General features: G+C 29.8%; 3 protein-coding genes and 1 long non-coding RNA gene across 5 annotated transcripts; all 4 read left to right on the top strand.

Moving 5' to 3' along the window:
* Positions 1-3,040: 3,040 nt before the first annotated feature.
* Positions 3,041-5,008, top strand: LOC109606384 (uncharacterized). The gene is made up of 2 exons (XM_020022947.2): positions 3,041-3,683; positions 3,741-5,008. Exons 1-2 carry the CDS (start codon positions 3,537-3,539, stop codon positions 4,944-4,946), a joined length of 1,353 nt encoding a protein of 450 aa, XP_019878506.2. The 5' UTR covers positions 3,041-3,536; the 3' UTR covers positions 4,947-5,008.
* Positions 5,009-6,108: 1,100 nt separating this feature from the next.
* Positions 6,109-6,522, top strand: LOC109606591 (ribosomal large subunit pseudouridine synthase B). Its single transcript, XM_020023136.2, has 2 exons — positions 6,109-6,219; positions 6,293-6,522. Exons 1-2 carry the CDS (start codon positions 6,169-6,171, stop codon positions 6,494-6,496), a joined length of 255 nt encoding a protein of 84 aa, XP_019878695.1. The 5' UTR covers positions 6,109-6,168; the 3' UTR covers positions 6,497-6,522.
* Positions 6,523-7,266: 744 nt separating this feature from the next.
* On the top strand, positions 7,267-7,709 carry LOC109606584 (uncharacterized). Of its 2 annotated transcripts, XR_002192104.2 has the most exons (3): positions 7,267-7,285; positions 7,328-7,397; positions 7,448-7,709. It is a non-coding gene; the product is annotated as an uncharacterized LOC109606584 (long non-coding RNA). The 2 variants fall into 2 exon arrangements; XR_007547258.1 differs by lacking the exon at positions 7,267-7,285 and having other exon boundaries at positions 7,317-7,397.
* A 3,370-nt stretch (positions 7,710-11,079) lies between these two features.
* On the top strand, positions 11,080-11,531 carry LOC109606563 (mesenchyme-specific cell surface glycoprotein-like). Its single transcript, XM_020023107.2, has 2 exons — positions 11,080-11,207; positions 11,263-11,531. Exons 1-2 carry the CDS (start codon positions 11,157-11,159, stop codon positions 11,437-11,439), a joined length of 228 nt encoding a protein of 75 aa, XP_019878666.1. The 5' UTR covers positions 11,080-11,156; the 3' UTR covers positions 11,440-11,531.
* Positions 11,532-14,256: the final 2,725 nt, after the last annotated feature.

Raw genomic sequence — 14,256 nt, 5'->3', positions numbered from 1 at the left:
GCTGAAAAGCACGAAAACAAGCAAATAAATAAAAAATACCGCCTTTATCTTTCTTTCTAATTATATAGTTAGATTCTTCCAATTGCCTTTATTATAACAGTCCGAAAGCTCCATTGATCGTTGTTACACCTGTGCGTAATAAAATTGTGGATGATCGAAAGGTTTCACGTCCGTGGAAGGTTTCTCACAAAAATGACCATTAGCCAAATAACACGGTCGAAATTTGTAAAAGTGAGTCGGTTCTCATGGTTGTTGAATGGGACGTGATTTTCGTAAGAAACGCCCGTGGAACACCTGATTCGAACACCTGAAAATTTTAAACTTGTTTTTATAAGGGACACGCACTTTTATTTGTCGTTCTTTCCTTATATCTCGGATACCTGTTCATTTAAAACGCATAAAGAATCGAAGAATGCAGATAAGTCGGGGAATTGTTTGGGCTCGGTTTAATTAAATTGTACGCCGGTCTTTTGGGCCTTTTACGGACTCACCAGTTTTGGTCATTAACATTTTTGCGGTCACGAAAAATTTATCATGAACAGTACGGTTTTTTTTGTTTAATAGATATTTGTTTTAATGTTGTGACAAGTTCTTTGTTCAAGGTTCCGACATGTGTATAGGTTAATAAAGTAACTAGTTGTGAGAACTGTAATTACAATAACTGTATACATGTTTATTAGTATAATTTTAGTCGACATTAGAAGTTCTAATTTCTAAGGCTTAAGGAAATGTTAAAAGGTTCCCTCCGGAAGTTCAGACAGTTCATATGAATATTTATAATGGAGTATTTATATTAGATTATTTATATTATAGTATTTTTTGGCATTATATTATTATTACATGTTTTTAATCATTATTTCAGAACATTATTGGCTACAAAATAAATTAGTGAATAAAATATTGAGGATCTTATTGAATATTCATTAATTTTCAACTATTACAATAATTAAATATGTGCTTTAAAATGAAGAATCCTTAAAAATTCAGCTCAAAAAATTTTTATTGTTTTATTTTTATGACATTATATTATTATAACGTGTTTTTTATAACTGAGAACATTATTAGTTACCAAATAAATTAGTGAGTAAAATATTGAGGATCACATAGAATATTCATTAATTTTAAACTGTCACAGTAATTAAATATCTGTTTTAAAATGATATAAAAATATAAAAAACTAATACGAATTAATAAGCCTTAAAAATTCAGCTCAGGGATGTTTTAATAAATATCTTTATTGGGTAATTTTTGTGACATTGTATTATTATTACATGTTTTTTATATTTCAGAATATTTTTGGTTAGTTTTAGTGACTAAAATATTGTTGATCATATAGCAAATTCATTAATTTCAAACTTTTACAATAATTAAATATGTGTTTTAAAATGATACAAAAATATAAAAAACTATTAACAATTAAGAATCCTTAAAATAAGTCTTAATCTGACTTAAACTAATAAAAACTGTGGGTCCTTAAAAATTCAGCTCAGGAAATTTTTAATGAATATTTTTATTGCTCTATTTTTATGAGAATATTATTGGTTATTAAAGAAATTTGTGAATAAATTATTGAGGATCATATAGAATATTCACTAATTTTAAACTGTCACAATAAATAAATATGAGTTTTAAAATAATACAAAAATATAAAAAACTAATAAGAACTAAGAATTCTTAAAAATTCATCTCAGGAAATATTTAATGAATATTTTTATTGAGCTATTTTTATGACACTATATTATTATTACATGTTTTTTTATAACTGAGAACATTATTGGTTACTAAAGAATTTAGTGAATAAAATATTGAGGATAATATAGAATATTCATTAATTTTAAATTGCCACAACAATTAAATGTGTCTTAAAATGATACAAAAATATAAAAAACTAATAAGAACTAAGAATCCTTAAAAATTCAGCTCAGGAATTTTTTAATGAATAATTTTATGGCATTATATTAATATTATTACATACTTTTTATAATTGAGAACATTATTGGTAACTAAAGAAATTAATGAATAAAATATTGAGGATCATACAATGGTACAAGAATATAAAAAACTAATAAGAACTAAGAATCTTTAAAAATTTAGCTCAAGACATTTTTAAGGAATATTTTTAGTGAGCTATTTTTGTGGCATATTATTTTTACATGTATTTTATATTTCAGAACTAAAGAAATTAGTGAATAAAATATTAAGGATCACATAGAATATTAATTAATTTTAATGTGTTACAATAATTAAAGACCTAAGTAATCTTAAAAAAATAAATTTTACTGAGATTTTTTAAAGGCTAGCCTTGTTTTTCTAGGAAAATATAAAAATGTAATTTAAATTTTGTGTATTGGGGTTTTTTCCAGAATATCTATGGCGATTTTGTATTTTTGATTTAAATAATCAGAACATTCGTATTTTCTATTAATAATTATCTTTATGACTCAGTTTTGTTTATTTCTAATTTCCTTGTATGAATTATTGATGAACTGAAATAGGTATAAGTATGGAACCATTTTCAGTACAGACCATACAAACTATAACTTTTAATCAATCATTTAACAAGATGTTCAACAAAAACTTCTTTTTACTATTCTGCACATTTAATTTTCTGTTGGTAAGTATAATTTTGAACTTCTTTAATAGCTTAGAATTAAATATTTTTTTTATTTAGGTGCTTTGTTTGGCTCGATACACTCCAAACTTTACCGTAACAGATAGCCCTGGATTGCCAATTCGAAACATCACTGGACGTCCCGGAGGTCCTATAGGTTCTGAGGGACCTGGCAATCATCAGAGAGGACATGAAGGACACGGCGGTCGTGGAGGTCGTGGTGAACATGGAAGACAACCGGGTGGAAGTTCACAAAATTAATTTTAAAAAATAAAATTGTATTTGATAGTTAAAAAGAGTTTTTCTTTGTAATCCAATATTATATACATCTGTTTTTAAATTTTGGAATAATTGGAGTTATTTACTGCAATACTAGATTAAAAGTATCTAAAAGATAATTTTCGTAGAGAAGAATAATGGTGGCGAGGCGAATTCGCGGGCTCAGTGAAAGACCGTCCGATCGCCAGAGCAACGCGGAGCAACGGGATGTGGGTGAGGTGTTGCCCGGGGCCAGTGGTTCACACGGTGGCCGGTCCGCCGTCGTCGACGTGGTGCAGGTGTGCGCCAGACTCGGCGGCGCCACAGACTCACCGCTTCAATCTCGCCGCATTCCATCCCACAACACAAAACCGATTCATTCTCTCGGTCTCCATCACCGGACACTTGGCTCGGCCCCGGTTTCTCGTTAACCGCTCGCCGCCCATAGGCCGCTTACCAAGCACCATTCGATACGATACCATAAATGCGATGCGGCCCAAACAAATGCGGGGACGCGAAACCCTCTCGGTTCTTTGCTGGTTCGGTTCCAAGAAACCCATAACAATGTATTGTTCAGCACCTTTTCTTGCTAGTTGGACAGTGTAATTCAAAAAATTTCTAGTGTTTTGAATTATGCTTATAATATTCCAATTTGCCTTTATGTTTTATGCATTTAGTGATAAGTCGTAACTATAAATGGTTAAATTTCACTTTTAGTATATCATTTCACTTCGTATTTAACTATTGTACCATCTGTTACAAAATGATCAATTTAAAATTTTTAATATTACTATATACGTTCAGTATTTTACTGGTAAGTTAATAAATTAGGCTTCAAAATTGCTATTGCATCATTTACTTTTAATTAAAGGTGTTTGGTTTCGCACAAGAAACAACAAATAAGCCTCTTGGGCAAAGTTGGTTAGCTGCTGAAAAAAATGATTCCTCAACAAGAAAACCTGTTGGCCAAAGTTGGATAAGTGCTAAACAAAATACCTCTTCGACAACAAAACCTCTTGGACAAAGCTGGATAGCTGCTGAAAAGAATGATTCTTCAACAAGAAAACCTGTTGGACAAAGTTGGATAGGTGCTGAAAAGAATAATTCCTCAACAAGAAATCCTCTTGAACAAAGTTGGATAGGTGCTGAGCAAAATGGGTCTTCAACAACAAAACCACTTGGACAAAGTTGGATAGGTGTCGAAAAGAATGATTCTGTAACAAGAAATCCTCTTGGTCAAAGTTGGATAGGTGCTGAACAAAATCCGTCTTCAAAACCACTTGGACAAAGTTGGATAGCTGCTGAAAAGAATGATTCTTTAACAAGAAATCCCCTTGGTCAAAGTTGGATAGGTGCTGAACAAAATGCGTCTTCAACAACAAAACCACTTGGACAAAGTTGGTTAAGTGCTGAAAAGAATAATTCTTCGGTAATAAAACTTCTTGGACAAAACGCTTCTTCACCCACAAAACCACTTGGACAAAGTTGGTTAAGTGCTGAAAAAAATGAATCTTCAGCAACACAACCTCTTGATCAAAGTGGCCCTTCACCAACAAAACCGCTTGGACAAAGTTGGATAGGTGCCGAAAAGAATGATTCTTCAACAAGAGACCCTCTAGAGCAAAGTGGGATAGTTTTAGAAAAAAATGCCTCTTCACCAACAAAACCTCTTGGACAAAATGATTCTTCAACTACAAAACCACTTGGTCAGAGCTGGTTAGATGTTGAAAAAAATAAATCTTTAGCAATAAAACTTCTTGGGCAAAATGCATCCTCACCAACAAAACCACTCGGTCAAAGCTGGTTAGCAGCTGAAAAAAATAATGCATCAATAACAAAAACTCTGGAACAAAATGGTTCCTCAACGACAAAACCTGCTGGACAAAGTGGGACAGATGCTGATTCCTCAAGTGATGATTCAGATGAATCTTCTTCAGATGATACGCTACAGCAAGGTGGGAATGTCGATGGGATAGTAAGAGCAGTTCGACGAGATGGTGAAGATATTGATAGGTTTGGTAAATGGTTACGAGAGAAATTTGGAATTGGGGGAATTCAGGAGATAATTTTTAGATAAATGTTTATGTGTTTGGAACTATGTATGACATAAATAAATAAATAAATTTATTTTAATTTAAATTTCTTTTTTCATTTTGGATTGCTGATTAAACAAAATTTGTATATGATCAATTTATTGATTATTACTGTTTTAGTGACCTTTAAACAAGGTTGACTTATTCAGAACACAAATTTTGTGTTTTTGGGAATGATATATATTTATATATTGTAGATTTTTAAAATATATTATATTATAGTTTTATTTTTTTAATTTTTAAACTACTTTAATATTCATTTTAAATTTAAGTTTTTCATTAAATATTTTAAGTAATTTCAAATGTGATACATGTTATAAAAGAGATTTCTTAGTTTGATTACAATGTTGGTCACTTTTTCTCAAGTTATTGTAAAAGTGATACTGTGGTTACGCTTTCTTCAAACCGAAACTGATTGTTGGTGCAACACAATGTTATTATTAAGTCATTACTATGAATTCGAGCTAATTTTCACGTGGCACTGAATTGTACACAATTTTAGTTTCCTGGTTGATAAAAAATGGTTAAATTTACTTCTTTTCTGGAAAATAATGCTTAATTAATGTCAAATATTTCAAGTCAAGTTTTGCACACATTGTCATAAATTCATGGAACATTACTAATTTGACGTGACTCAAAAACCTCCCCACATTTTCCCGTGAGACACTAATAAAGAACGCAAGTATTAATTATTCAATAAAACGAACCCAAATTACAAATTACAAGTAATTTCTAATGCACAAATATAAATTCTGAACGTCTATTTTAAATGTCGTATCTTTCGGTTCGCACGTGTCCGATATGTACTCCTCGCACGTGTCTTCGTTAGCTTAATGAGACAGCCTTGTTGTACACGTGCACTCTCCCCCAAAATCCATAGCAGGAATTAATGTAGTTAGTGCACTTTCGAGCAGGACCAATGCTGTGTATCGGATATATTCTAAAAGTGTTTTATTACTGGGGGAAAATTCTCTTTGTTTTTCAGAATATCCGTATCGATCCGAAATAGCCTAATATTTGGTATTTTTTATTTAAATAATTAGAATATTTGTATATTCTGTTAATAATTATCTTTGTGACTCAGTTTCCATTATTTCTATTCTAATTTGTTTGTTTGAATTACAAATTTATGAACTGAAATTAGGTATAAATATAGAACTAGTTTCAACCATACAAACTTTGACTTTGAATCAATACGTTAGCAAAATGTTCGGCAAAAACTTCTTTCTGCTATTCTGCGCATTTAATTTCTTGTTGGTAAGCATATTATTGAATTTTTTTAAAATGTCTATAATAATTTCTAATTAGTGACTAAATTGGTTTTGTTTAGGTGTTATGTTTGGCCCGATCTACACCAAACCAAAGCGTGACAGGCAGGCCTAGCTTGAGACCTCCAATTGCAACCGGACGTCTAGAAGGTCCTGGAGGCCCAAGAGGTCCTGGTGTACCAGACAGTCAACAGAGGGGTCCCGGAGGACGTGGTGGTAATGGTGAAAGTGGAAGACACCCTGGAGGTTTACCACGTATACCTTAAACAATAAAAAATTTGTTGAAAATTGACATGTGTTTTTAATAAGTTTTTCCTATTATTGTCACAGATGTCATCGTACCATTGCTTCCAATAGGAAAATTATCTTAATAATTAAAAAGTGAACAATGATTATTGAAAAAATATGATTATAACAAAAACAATAGTTAATCATTCATTCAATAGAAAAATTGATTATTGAAGAAAGAAAAAGGATCATTAAAAGACGAGAACTGTTAAGTCTAGATTCACGTATTGTTTGGAGTGACAATTCAAATATGGGATTATACATTTCTTCTTGAACAAGTCATAAAAACACTTTTATGATTTGCAATTTAAATAACTGAATGTGAAATTAATTAATAGCTAAAAAATTCCATTATTGGCCTTTAATGATTTTCAATAATGGTTTATTGTGGGAAAATATGTTGTAGTTGTAAATTTCCTAAACAAGAATTACATCTGACCATTCACAATGTATTGAGTTTTGAACATGTATCAATTTCATGTATTATGTTTGCACAATAAATAAAAGAAATTTTCATAAACAATAACCACAATAGTCCTTGTAAAAAGTATAAATGAACAAAGGATCTATTCAAACAACACATAGAGACTAATGTTTTATTTTTTTAACACGTTGTGGACAACAATTCAAATCCAGTAAAAACTGCTAAGACTATGACGTTATATTTAAAAGATACCGTCGGTATTTTTTTGGTATCATCAATTATGTGACTCAGTTGTTTAAAAAATATAATTTATTTTGTTGAATTATACATAGACTGATTTGGGGTAGGTATAAATTCTCAACAATTTCTTCGACAATACATTCAGATTTTATTGTTACAAAATGATCTGCAGAAACTTCCCAGTTGTATTTTGTGCCTCCTTCTTGTTGATCTTTGTAAGTATCATTTTATATAAAATATTTTTTTACTTAAATACCTTTTTAAGGTCTTATGTTGGGGACAAAATACTTTGCCAACTAATTCAACATCATCAACGGAAAACCCTCGTAATTGCACTCGACATCCAGGTGGTCCGAGGGATCCAGAAGATCATAGAGGTCCATGGCACAGGAGGTCTGAAGGACATGGACATGGACCGCGAGATAGATTCAGAAGTGAAGAATTTTCTGGTGGATTTAGACGCTAATAATTGAAATAAAAAATGTGTATTTTGATTTTAAATTAAAAAATTAAACTTTTTTATTACAGTAATATGTCTTATTTCCGATAATTTGTTTCCTTAACCATCATTTACAACGGAATTAGAAAATGATCAACAAAAATATCCCAGTTGAATTTTGTGTCTCCTTGTTGCTAACATTTTTGGAAGTAGAATACTCTATTCAATTTTTGGTTTTAACTAAATAACATTTTAAGATGTTATGATGGGGACAAGATACGACACCAACTAATTCAACATCATGAACGCAAAATGTTCGAAAGTGTTCTAGACATCCAGGTGGTCCGAGGGTTCCAGGAGATAATAGATGTCCATGGCACAGGAAGCATGAAAGATATGGATATGAACTGTGAGGTAGATTCAGAAGTGAAGAACTTCTTGGTAGGTTTGGACGCTAATAAATGTAATAGAAATTGTGTATTTTGATTTTAAATTAAAAAATGAAACATATTTATTGCAATAATATGTATTATTTCCGATCATTTGTTTCCTTAACTAATCATTTATAGTGGAGAAAATCTTCAGTTATATTTTGTGAATCTTTTTTGAAAGTAGCACTTTCTTTTAATTAATTGTTAATTGTAGCTAAATAATTTTTTAAGGTTTTCTGTTGGGGGCAAGATAAAAAAACAACTAATTCAACTCTAACAACGCAAAACCATTGGAATTGATCTGGACACCCAAATTCACCAGGTGGTCCGAAAGTTCATAAAGAACACGGAGGTCCAGGGTACAGAAGACATAAGATTTAGAATTGAAGAAGTTTCCAGTAGACTGGGACGTAAATAATTTTTATGAGAATCATTTATTATGGAGTTAGAAATGGTTCAGCAACAACTCCCAGTTATATTGTCTGCTTCTTTCTTATTATTTAATTCCTTTACTAATTCTTATGAATATCATTTATATGGAGTATAAAAATGTGCAACAAAAACTTCTCAGTTGTATTTTGAGCCTCCTTCTTGTTGCTATTTGGAATATACTTAATAATTTTTGTTTTGAACTAAATAATTTCTTAAGATTTTATGTTAGGGACAAAATGCAACACCAACTAATTCATAAAACCCTTGAAATTGATCTGGACACCCAGGTTTACCAGGTAGTCCGTGAGTTCCGGGAGAACTCAGGGGTTCATGGCACAGAAGACCTGAAGGAACAGAAGTATAAATGAACAAACAATCAAATTAAACAACACAGAGTACCTAAAGTTTAATTTTTTTAATACGTTGCGGACAACAATTCATATCCAGTAAAACCTGCTAAGACTATGACGTTATATTTAAAAGATACCGTCGGTAATTTTTTGGTATCATCAATTATGTGACTCAGTTATTTAAAAAATATAATTTTATTTTGTTGAATTATACATTGACTGATTTGGGGTAAGTATAAATTCTCAACAATTTTTTCGACAACACATTCAGATTTCAGTGTTACAAAATGATCTGCAGAAACTTCCCAGTTGTATTTTGTGCCTCTTTCTTGTTGCTATTTGTAAGTACCATCGTCTATCAAATATTTTTTTTACTTAAATAACTTTTTAAGGTCTTATGTTGGGGACAAGATACCCCGCCATCTAATTCAACAACATCAACAGAAAACCCTCGTAATTGCACTGGACATCCAAGTGGTCCGAGGGTTCCAGAAGATCATAGAGGTCCATGGCACAGGAGGCCTGAAGGACATGGACATGGACCGCGAGATAGATTCAGAAGTGAAGAATTTTCTGGAGGATTTAGACGCTAATAGTTGTAAATAAAATTGTGTATTTTGATTTTAAATTAAAAAATTAAATTTGTTTATTGCAGTAATATGTATTATTTCCGATCATTTGTTTCCTTAACTAAACATTTATAATGGATATAGAAGATCTAAATCAAAAACTTACCACTTATATTTTGTAAATTCTTTTTGGAAGTAGAACCTTCTTTTAAATAATTGTTAATTGTAACTAAATAATTTTTTAAGGTTTACTGTTGGGGGTAAGATATAACAACAACTAATTCAACTCCAACAACGCAAAACCATTACAATTGATCTGGGCACTCAAATTCAACAGGTGGTCCGAAAGTTTATGGAGAACACGAAGGTTCAGGACACAGAAGACATGAAGAACCCGGAGAACTGTGAGATTTAGAATTGAAGAAGTTTCGAGTAGATTTGAACGAGAATACTTTTTATGAGAATCATTTATTATGGAGTTAGAAATGGTTCAGCAACAACTTCCCAGTTGTATTATGTGCTTCATTCTTATTATTTCTTTCCTTAACTAATTCTTATGAAAATCTTTTATAATGTAGTTAGAAAATGTTCAGCGAAAATTCCTCAATTATATTTTGTGCCTCTTTCTTGTTGCTATTTAGAATAGCAATACATTATAATATGATAAACGTCGTTTGTCATATTATAATGTATTTTTTCTAATTCTTTGCATTCATTCCAAGTAAATAACTCTTATATAGATCATAGGATAGTTTATTTTAGTTAGATCTAATTTATAATTTCTAAATTGATTTGTTTTTGCATTCATATAAATTATTGTTTTGAAAAAGTAATTAAATAAATAATTTCAGCTGTACGTGCCATTATTGTCTAAGGACGCTTCGTTTGTTATTTCCCGTTATCGCATTGTGACCTACACGGGTGAATATTTAGAAAAACCTTATCAATTACTCACTGCATAATAATATCGCCAAGGTGCTCTTTGCTGTTTTGTAATGTAAATTGAAATGCAGTATTTTAAATTCACCATGACACATTCTATAATACACATGTGAAGTGTTCATCAAATATTTACTGAAAAGAGGAGAGATGCAGACTTGTAACCAAACAAAATGCAAATATTTATACTTTGATTCTTTTTAATATGAATTAATATGCCATAGTTTAACCCGTTTAAAGTAATCAAAATATTTAATACTTTTAAAAAATAAATGATTTCTAGGAAATGATTATGTAATTTATCAATCAATAACCAAATCTAAAATTTACTTAGTTTTAAATTTGTTTTACCAGATATCAAAAAATTCAAATTTATTGTATTTTTAAAAGTATAAACAAACATATTATTTATATATATATATAAATAGAGTAAACAAAGGAAACATTAGCAAATAATACAAATAATGAACATTTTTTACGTGGTTTGGACTAAAATAATAAGTAAAAGGAACGTAGAAAATATAAACTGCCTCAAACAGGTAAAATGTCCAAACAGGCAGTTTGAATAATGACTTACTGTGAAAAATAAAATAATAATTTATTTTGTTTATCTTTACAATTTACAATTTGCTTACTCACGTGTTTGTGACTAGTTCTTGAATATGTATAAATTTCCGTCTGACAAATTGGCGTATATAAATGGAAATGAAAATTTTATTCTTTCTACGAATTGTTAATTAAAAGATAAAAGGTATAAATAGACAGTAAAGTTTCAGAGAAAAGCATTCAGTTTTTGAGAAATACAAATTCCAATATGTTCAGAAAAAGTAGTTTGATAACAATTTTGGTTTTTACCACTTTATTGGTAAGTAACTATTAATTATTTCTTATTTTATAATAAAATAAATAAATATTTTAAGGCTTTATGCCTGGCTCAAGGCAGCCCGGGAGGACAAAATGGTGGAAATAATGGACAGGGAGGACAAGGTGGACCGGGAGGACAAGGTGGAAAACCAGGACAAAGTGGACAACCAGGACAAAGTGAACAACCAGGACAAAATGGGCAAAATGGACAACCAGGAAGAGGAGGTAGATAAATAAACAAACCGAAAAGAATCCATCCATTTTTTATCATTCCAGTTGTTCTTCAAACATGGTTTTATGTGCACAAATAAACCTATACTGTATGTGTTACTGTTTTATTTCCCCAACAATATTCACAGAGAAAATCTTGGTTGATACCAAAAAGATTTTGTCCTAATACCCCGGCATACGCCGTAGATTATTATAAAGATTCGAAGCCACCCCAAATGCAGGGCTTAACGGGCCAAAGCCGGGGTGTTTGCAGTCCCGATATTACCATTAAATCCCGGATTACAATGCCGATACCAATCGCAATATAATTGTGTGCACCATATTTGCCTTCCTTAATCCACTACCCTGTCATCGTCCTAATTACAACTGCACTTTTTAAACAACTTCACCCTGTTCCAATCCATTTTTATATGTACATTCACAACTTGAAATGCAGCGTTCAGAATTGTTTCTTTGGAGACAGGTACACCTATAGGTAACACGATAGTCTCGCAGGATTTGACTTATTGATCCTGGCGGCCATGTTGGCAGTGGGGGCACGGCCGCCCCCGCGCCACACCGTAACGCCGGTTGCCGGGCAACGTTTCCGCCCCAGGACTATTTATTATACATTCCGGACGAGTCCCGCCGCCTCCCAGCGTCTCCCCATTCCTAAACGACAATACGAATCCTCTCGAGCGACGAAATTGGACGAGATACGCAGGAAAATCCCCATTTCAGACTGTACTGGAAATAACACGTTGAAATGAATATTTTTGAGAGCTAGAAACGGGAATGTTTATAGCAGTTTATTATATGATTATGCATAAACTGAGTGAGACAGATAAATTCATGATTATTGAGTTTAGTGGTCTTGAAATATGCAGTATGCAGAATGAAGTCTACAGTTACAATATTTCTGAACTGACTAGGATATATTTGTGATTTCTGTATATCTGGAAAATGTGTTAATTTAAATTTAATTTAAGATTATTTTAATGTCATGGTGAGTTTTAGATCTTGTCAAATTAATATTTTAATTTGTTATCTTATTAAATTATTACATTTATAAAAAAATAAGATGATAAGTTGTACTGTATAAAACATTATGACAATATTCAATTTTCAGATAAAATTTATATATATCTAATCATTAATATTATGTTTTCGATTCGATTTTTGGCCTAATTTTATAGTTAAAATTATAGAAATAATTTTTGCAGCAATACAAAAAAAAATCGCATTGAATTTGATAACTCTTAATTAGTATTTAATATATTTAAATAATATTAAATATTATATTTCAAACCTACTTTAACAAAATAAAAATTTTATACACAATTCTAATATTTAGTAGTAGACTAGTATAAATTAACATTTTTATATCAACCAGTGTTTGCAGGAAAACCACAGAAAGATTATTTATTTAAAAATATATGTAATAATATGTTATTTATAAAACTTATTAACATTTTTAAATATTATATCTTGTACTTGAAGAAAAGGAATATAAATATTCAAAAATCTCAAAATATTTTTTGTTATTTAGCACATTTTATCAAATATTTGTCACAAACGTAATTTATACTTTAACTATTAAGATTTTTTCAGATAATATAATTATCATATAATTTGTACATAAATTTAACTTTGCAGGAAATCTGCAGAACTAAAAGAGAAGACTATTTAAAAGTTTGAATAACAATTTTTAGTATTTATTACAAATATTAGATTTCAAATTTATTTTAAAAACAGTGAAAACTTTAATATTTCTGTGTGTTAATCAGCAACTGTGTAGTATAAATTAAAGTTTTAATATCAACTAGTGCTTGCAGGGACACTACAAAAAGATTTCTTTAAAATATATATGTATTAATATGTTATTTATAAATCATATTTATTTATTTATATCTTCTTAGATATTATTTAATAAATTGATGGATCTGCAGGAAACTTGTACAAATATGTAGAAAACATAAAATATTCTATGTTATTTTATACTTTTTATTAAAAGTATCATAAACGTAATTTATACCTAAAATTCTTAGACAATAAAAATATCAGATATAATCAAATCTTTATATTGAATAAATTGATGAATTCCTTAAATTTGTATATACATCTAGCTTTGCAGGAAGTGCCCAGAACTAAAAGAAATGACTATTTAAAGGTTTGAATGACAATTTTTAGTATATCATATATTTATTACAAATATTAGATTTCAAATTTACTTTAAAAATCTGTGAAAACTTGTATATAAACTGTAGAATAAATTAAAGTTTTTATCTCAACTAGTGTTTGCAGTTACTACGATAAGATTATTTAAACATATGTGTATTAATATGTTATTTATGAATTTTATTTATTTATATCTTCATGCATATTATTTAATAAATTGTTGGATGTACAGGAAAGTATTGAATATTCAGAAAAAGTAAAATATTCTTTGTTATTTTACACTTATTATGAAAAATATGTCATAAACATAATTTATAATTTAAATATTTATATTAAATTTATATATAAATCTACCTTTGCAGGAAATGTGCAAAATTTAAAGTGACAATTCACATTTATTAATAAACTTGTTAAAAATTTTTAAATAAATTGTTACATTTGCCGGAAATTAATAGAAATATTCAGAATACGTAAAATATTCTTTGTTAATTTTTACTTTTATTTAAATATTTCTCATATACACAATTTACACTTTAAATTTTGCGTATTCTAGATAATATAAATATCAGATATAAAAAATAATTGGTGAATTTCATAAAATATATAAATTTATCTTTGCAGAAATGACGCAGAAATAAAAGTGAGAATTATTTAAATATTTG

Source organism: Aethina tumida, chromosome 2 (assembly GCF_024364675.1).
Source record: "Aethina tumida isolate Nest 87 chromosome 2, icAetTumi1.1, whole genome shotgun sequence".
Lineage (NCBI taxonomy): Eukaryota > Metazoa > Arthropoda > Insecta > Coleoptera > Nitidulidae > Aethina > Aethina tumida.
The sequence above is the reverse complement of the archived record's forward strand: the minus strand, read 5'-3'. Positions and strand labels throughout refer to the sequence as shown.

What these genes read in the sequence shown, in the direction of transcription:
- LOC109606384 (XM_020022947.2), top strand. Translation starts at nt 3,537, where the DNA reads ATGCATTTAGTGATAAGTCGTAACTATAAATGGTTAAATTTCACTTTT. An exon ending in ATACGTTCAGTATTTTACTG is followed by an intron (nt 3,684 to 3,740) that starts GTAAGTTAATAA and finishes TTTTAATTAAAG; the next exon opens with GTGTTTGGTTTCGCACAAGA.
- LOC109606591 (XM_020023136.2), top strand. Translation starts at nt 6,169, where the DNA reads ATGTTCGGCAAAAACTTCTTTCTGCTATTCTGCGCATTTAATTTCTTG. An exon ending in GCGCATTTAATTTCTTGTTG is followed by an intron (nt 6,220 to 6,292) that starts GTAAGCATATTA and finishes GGTTTTGTTTAG; the next exon opens with GTGTTATGTTTGGCCCGATC.
- LOC109606563 (XM_020023107.2), top strand. Translation starts at nt 11,157, where the DNA reads ATGTTCAGAAAAAGTAGTTTGATAACAATTTTGGTTTTTACCACTTTA. An exon ending in TGGTTTTTACCACTTTATTG is followed by an intron (nt 11,208 to 11,262) that starts GTAAGTAACTAT and finishes AAATATTTTAAG; the next exon opens with GCTTTATGCCTGGCTCAAGG.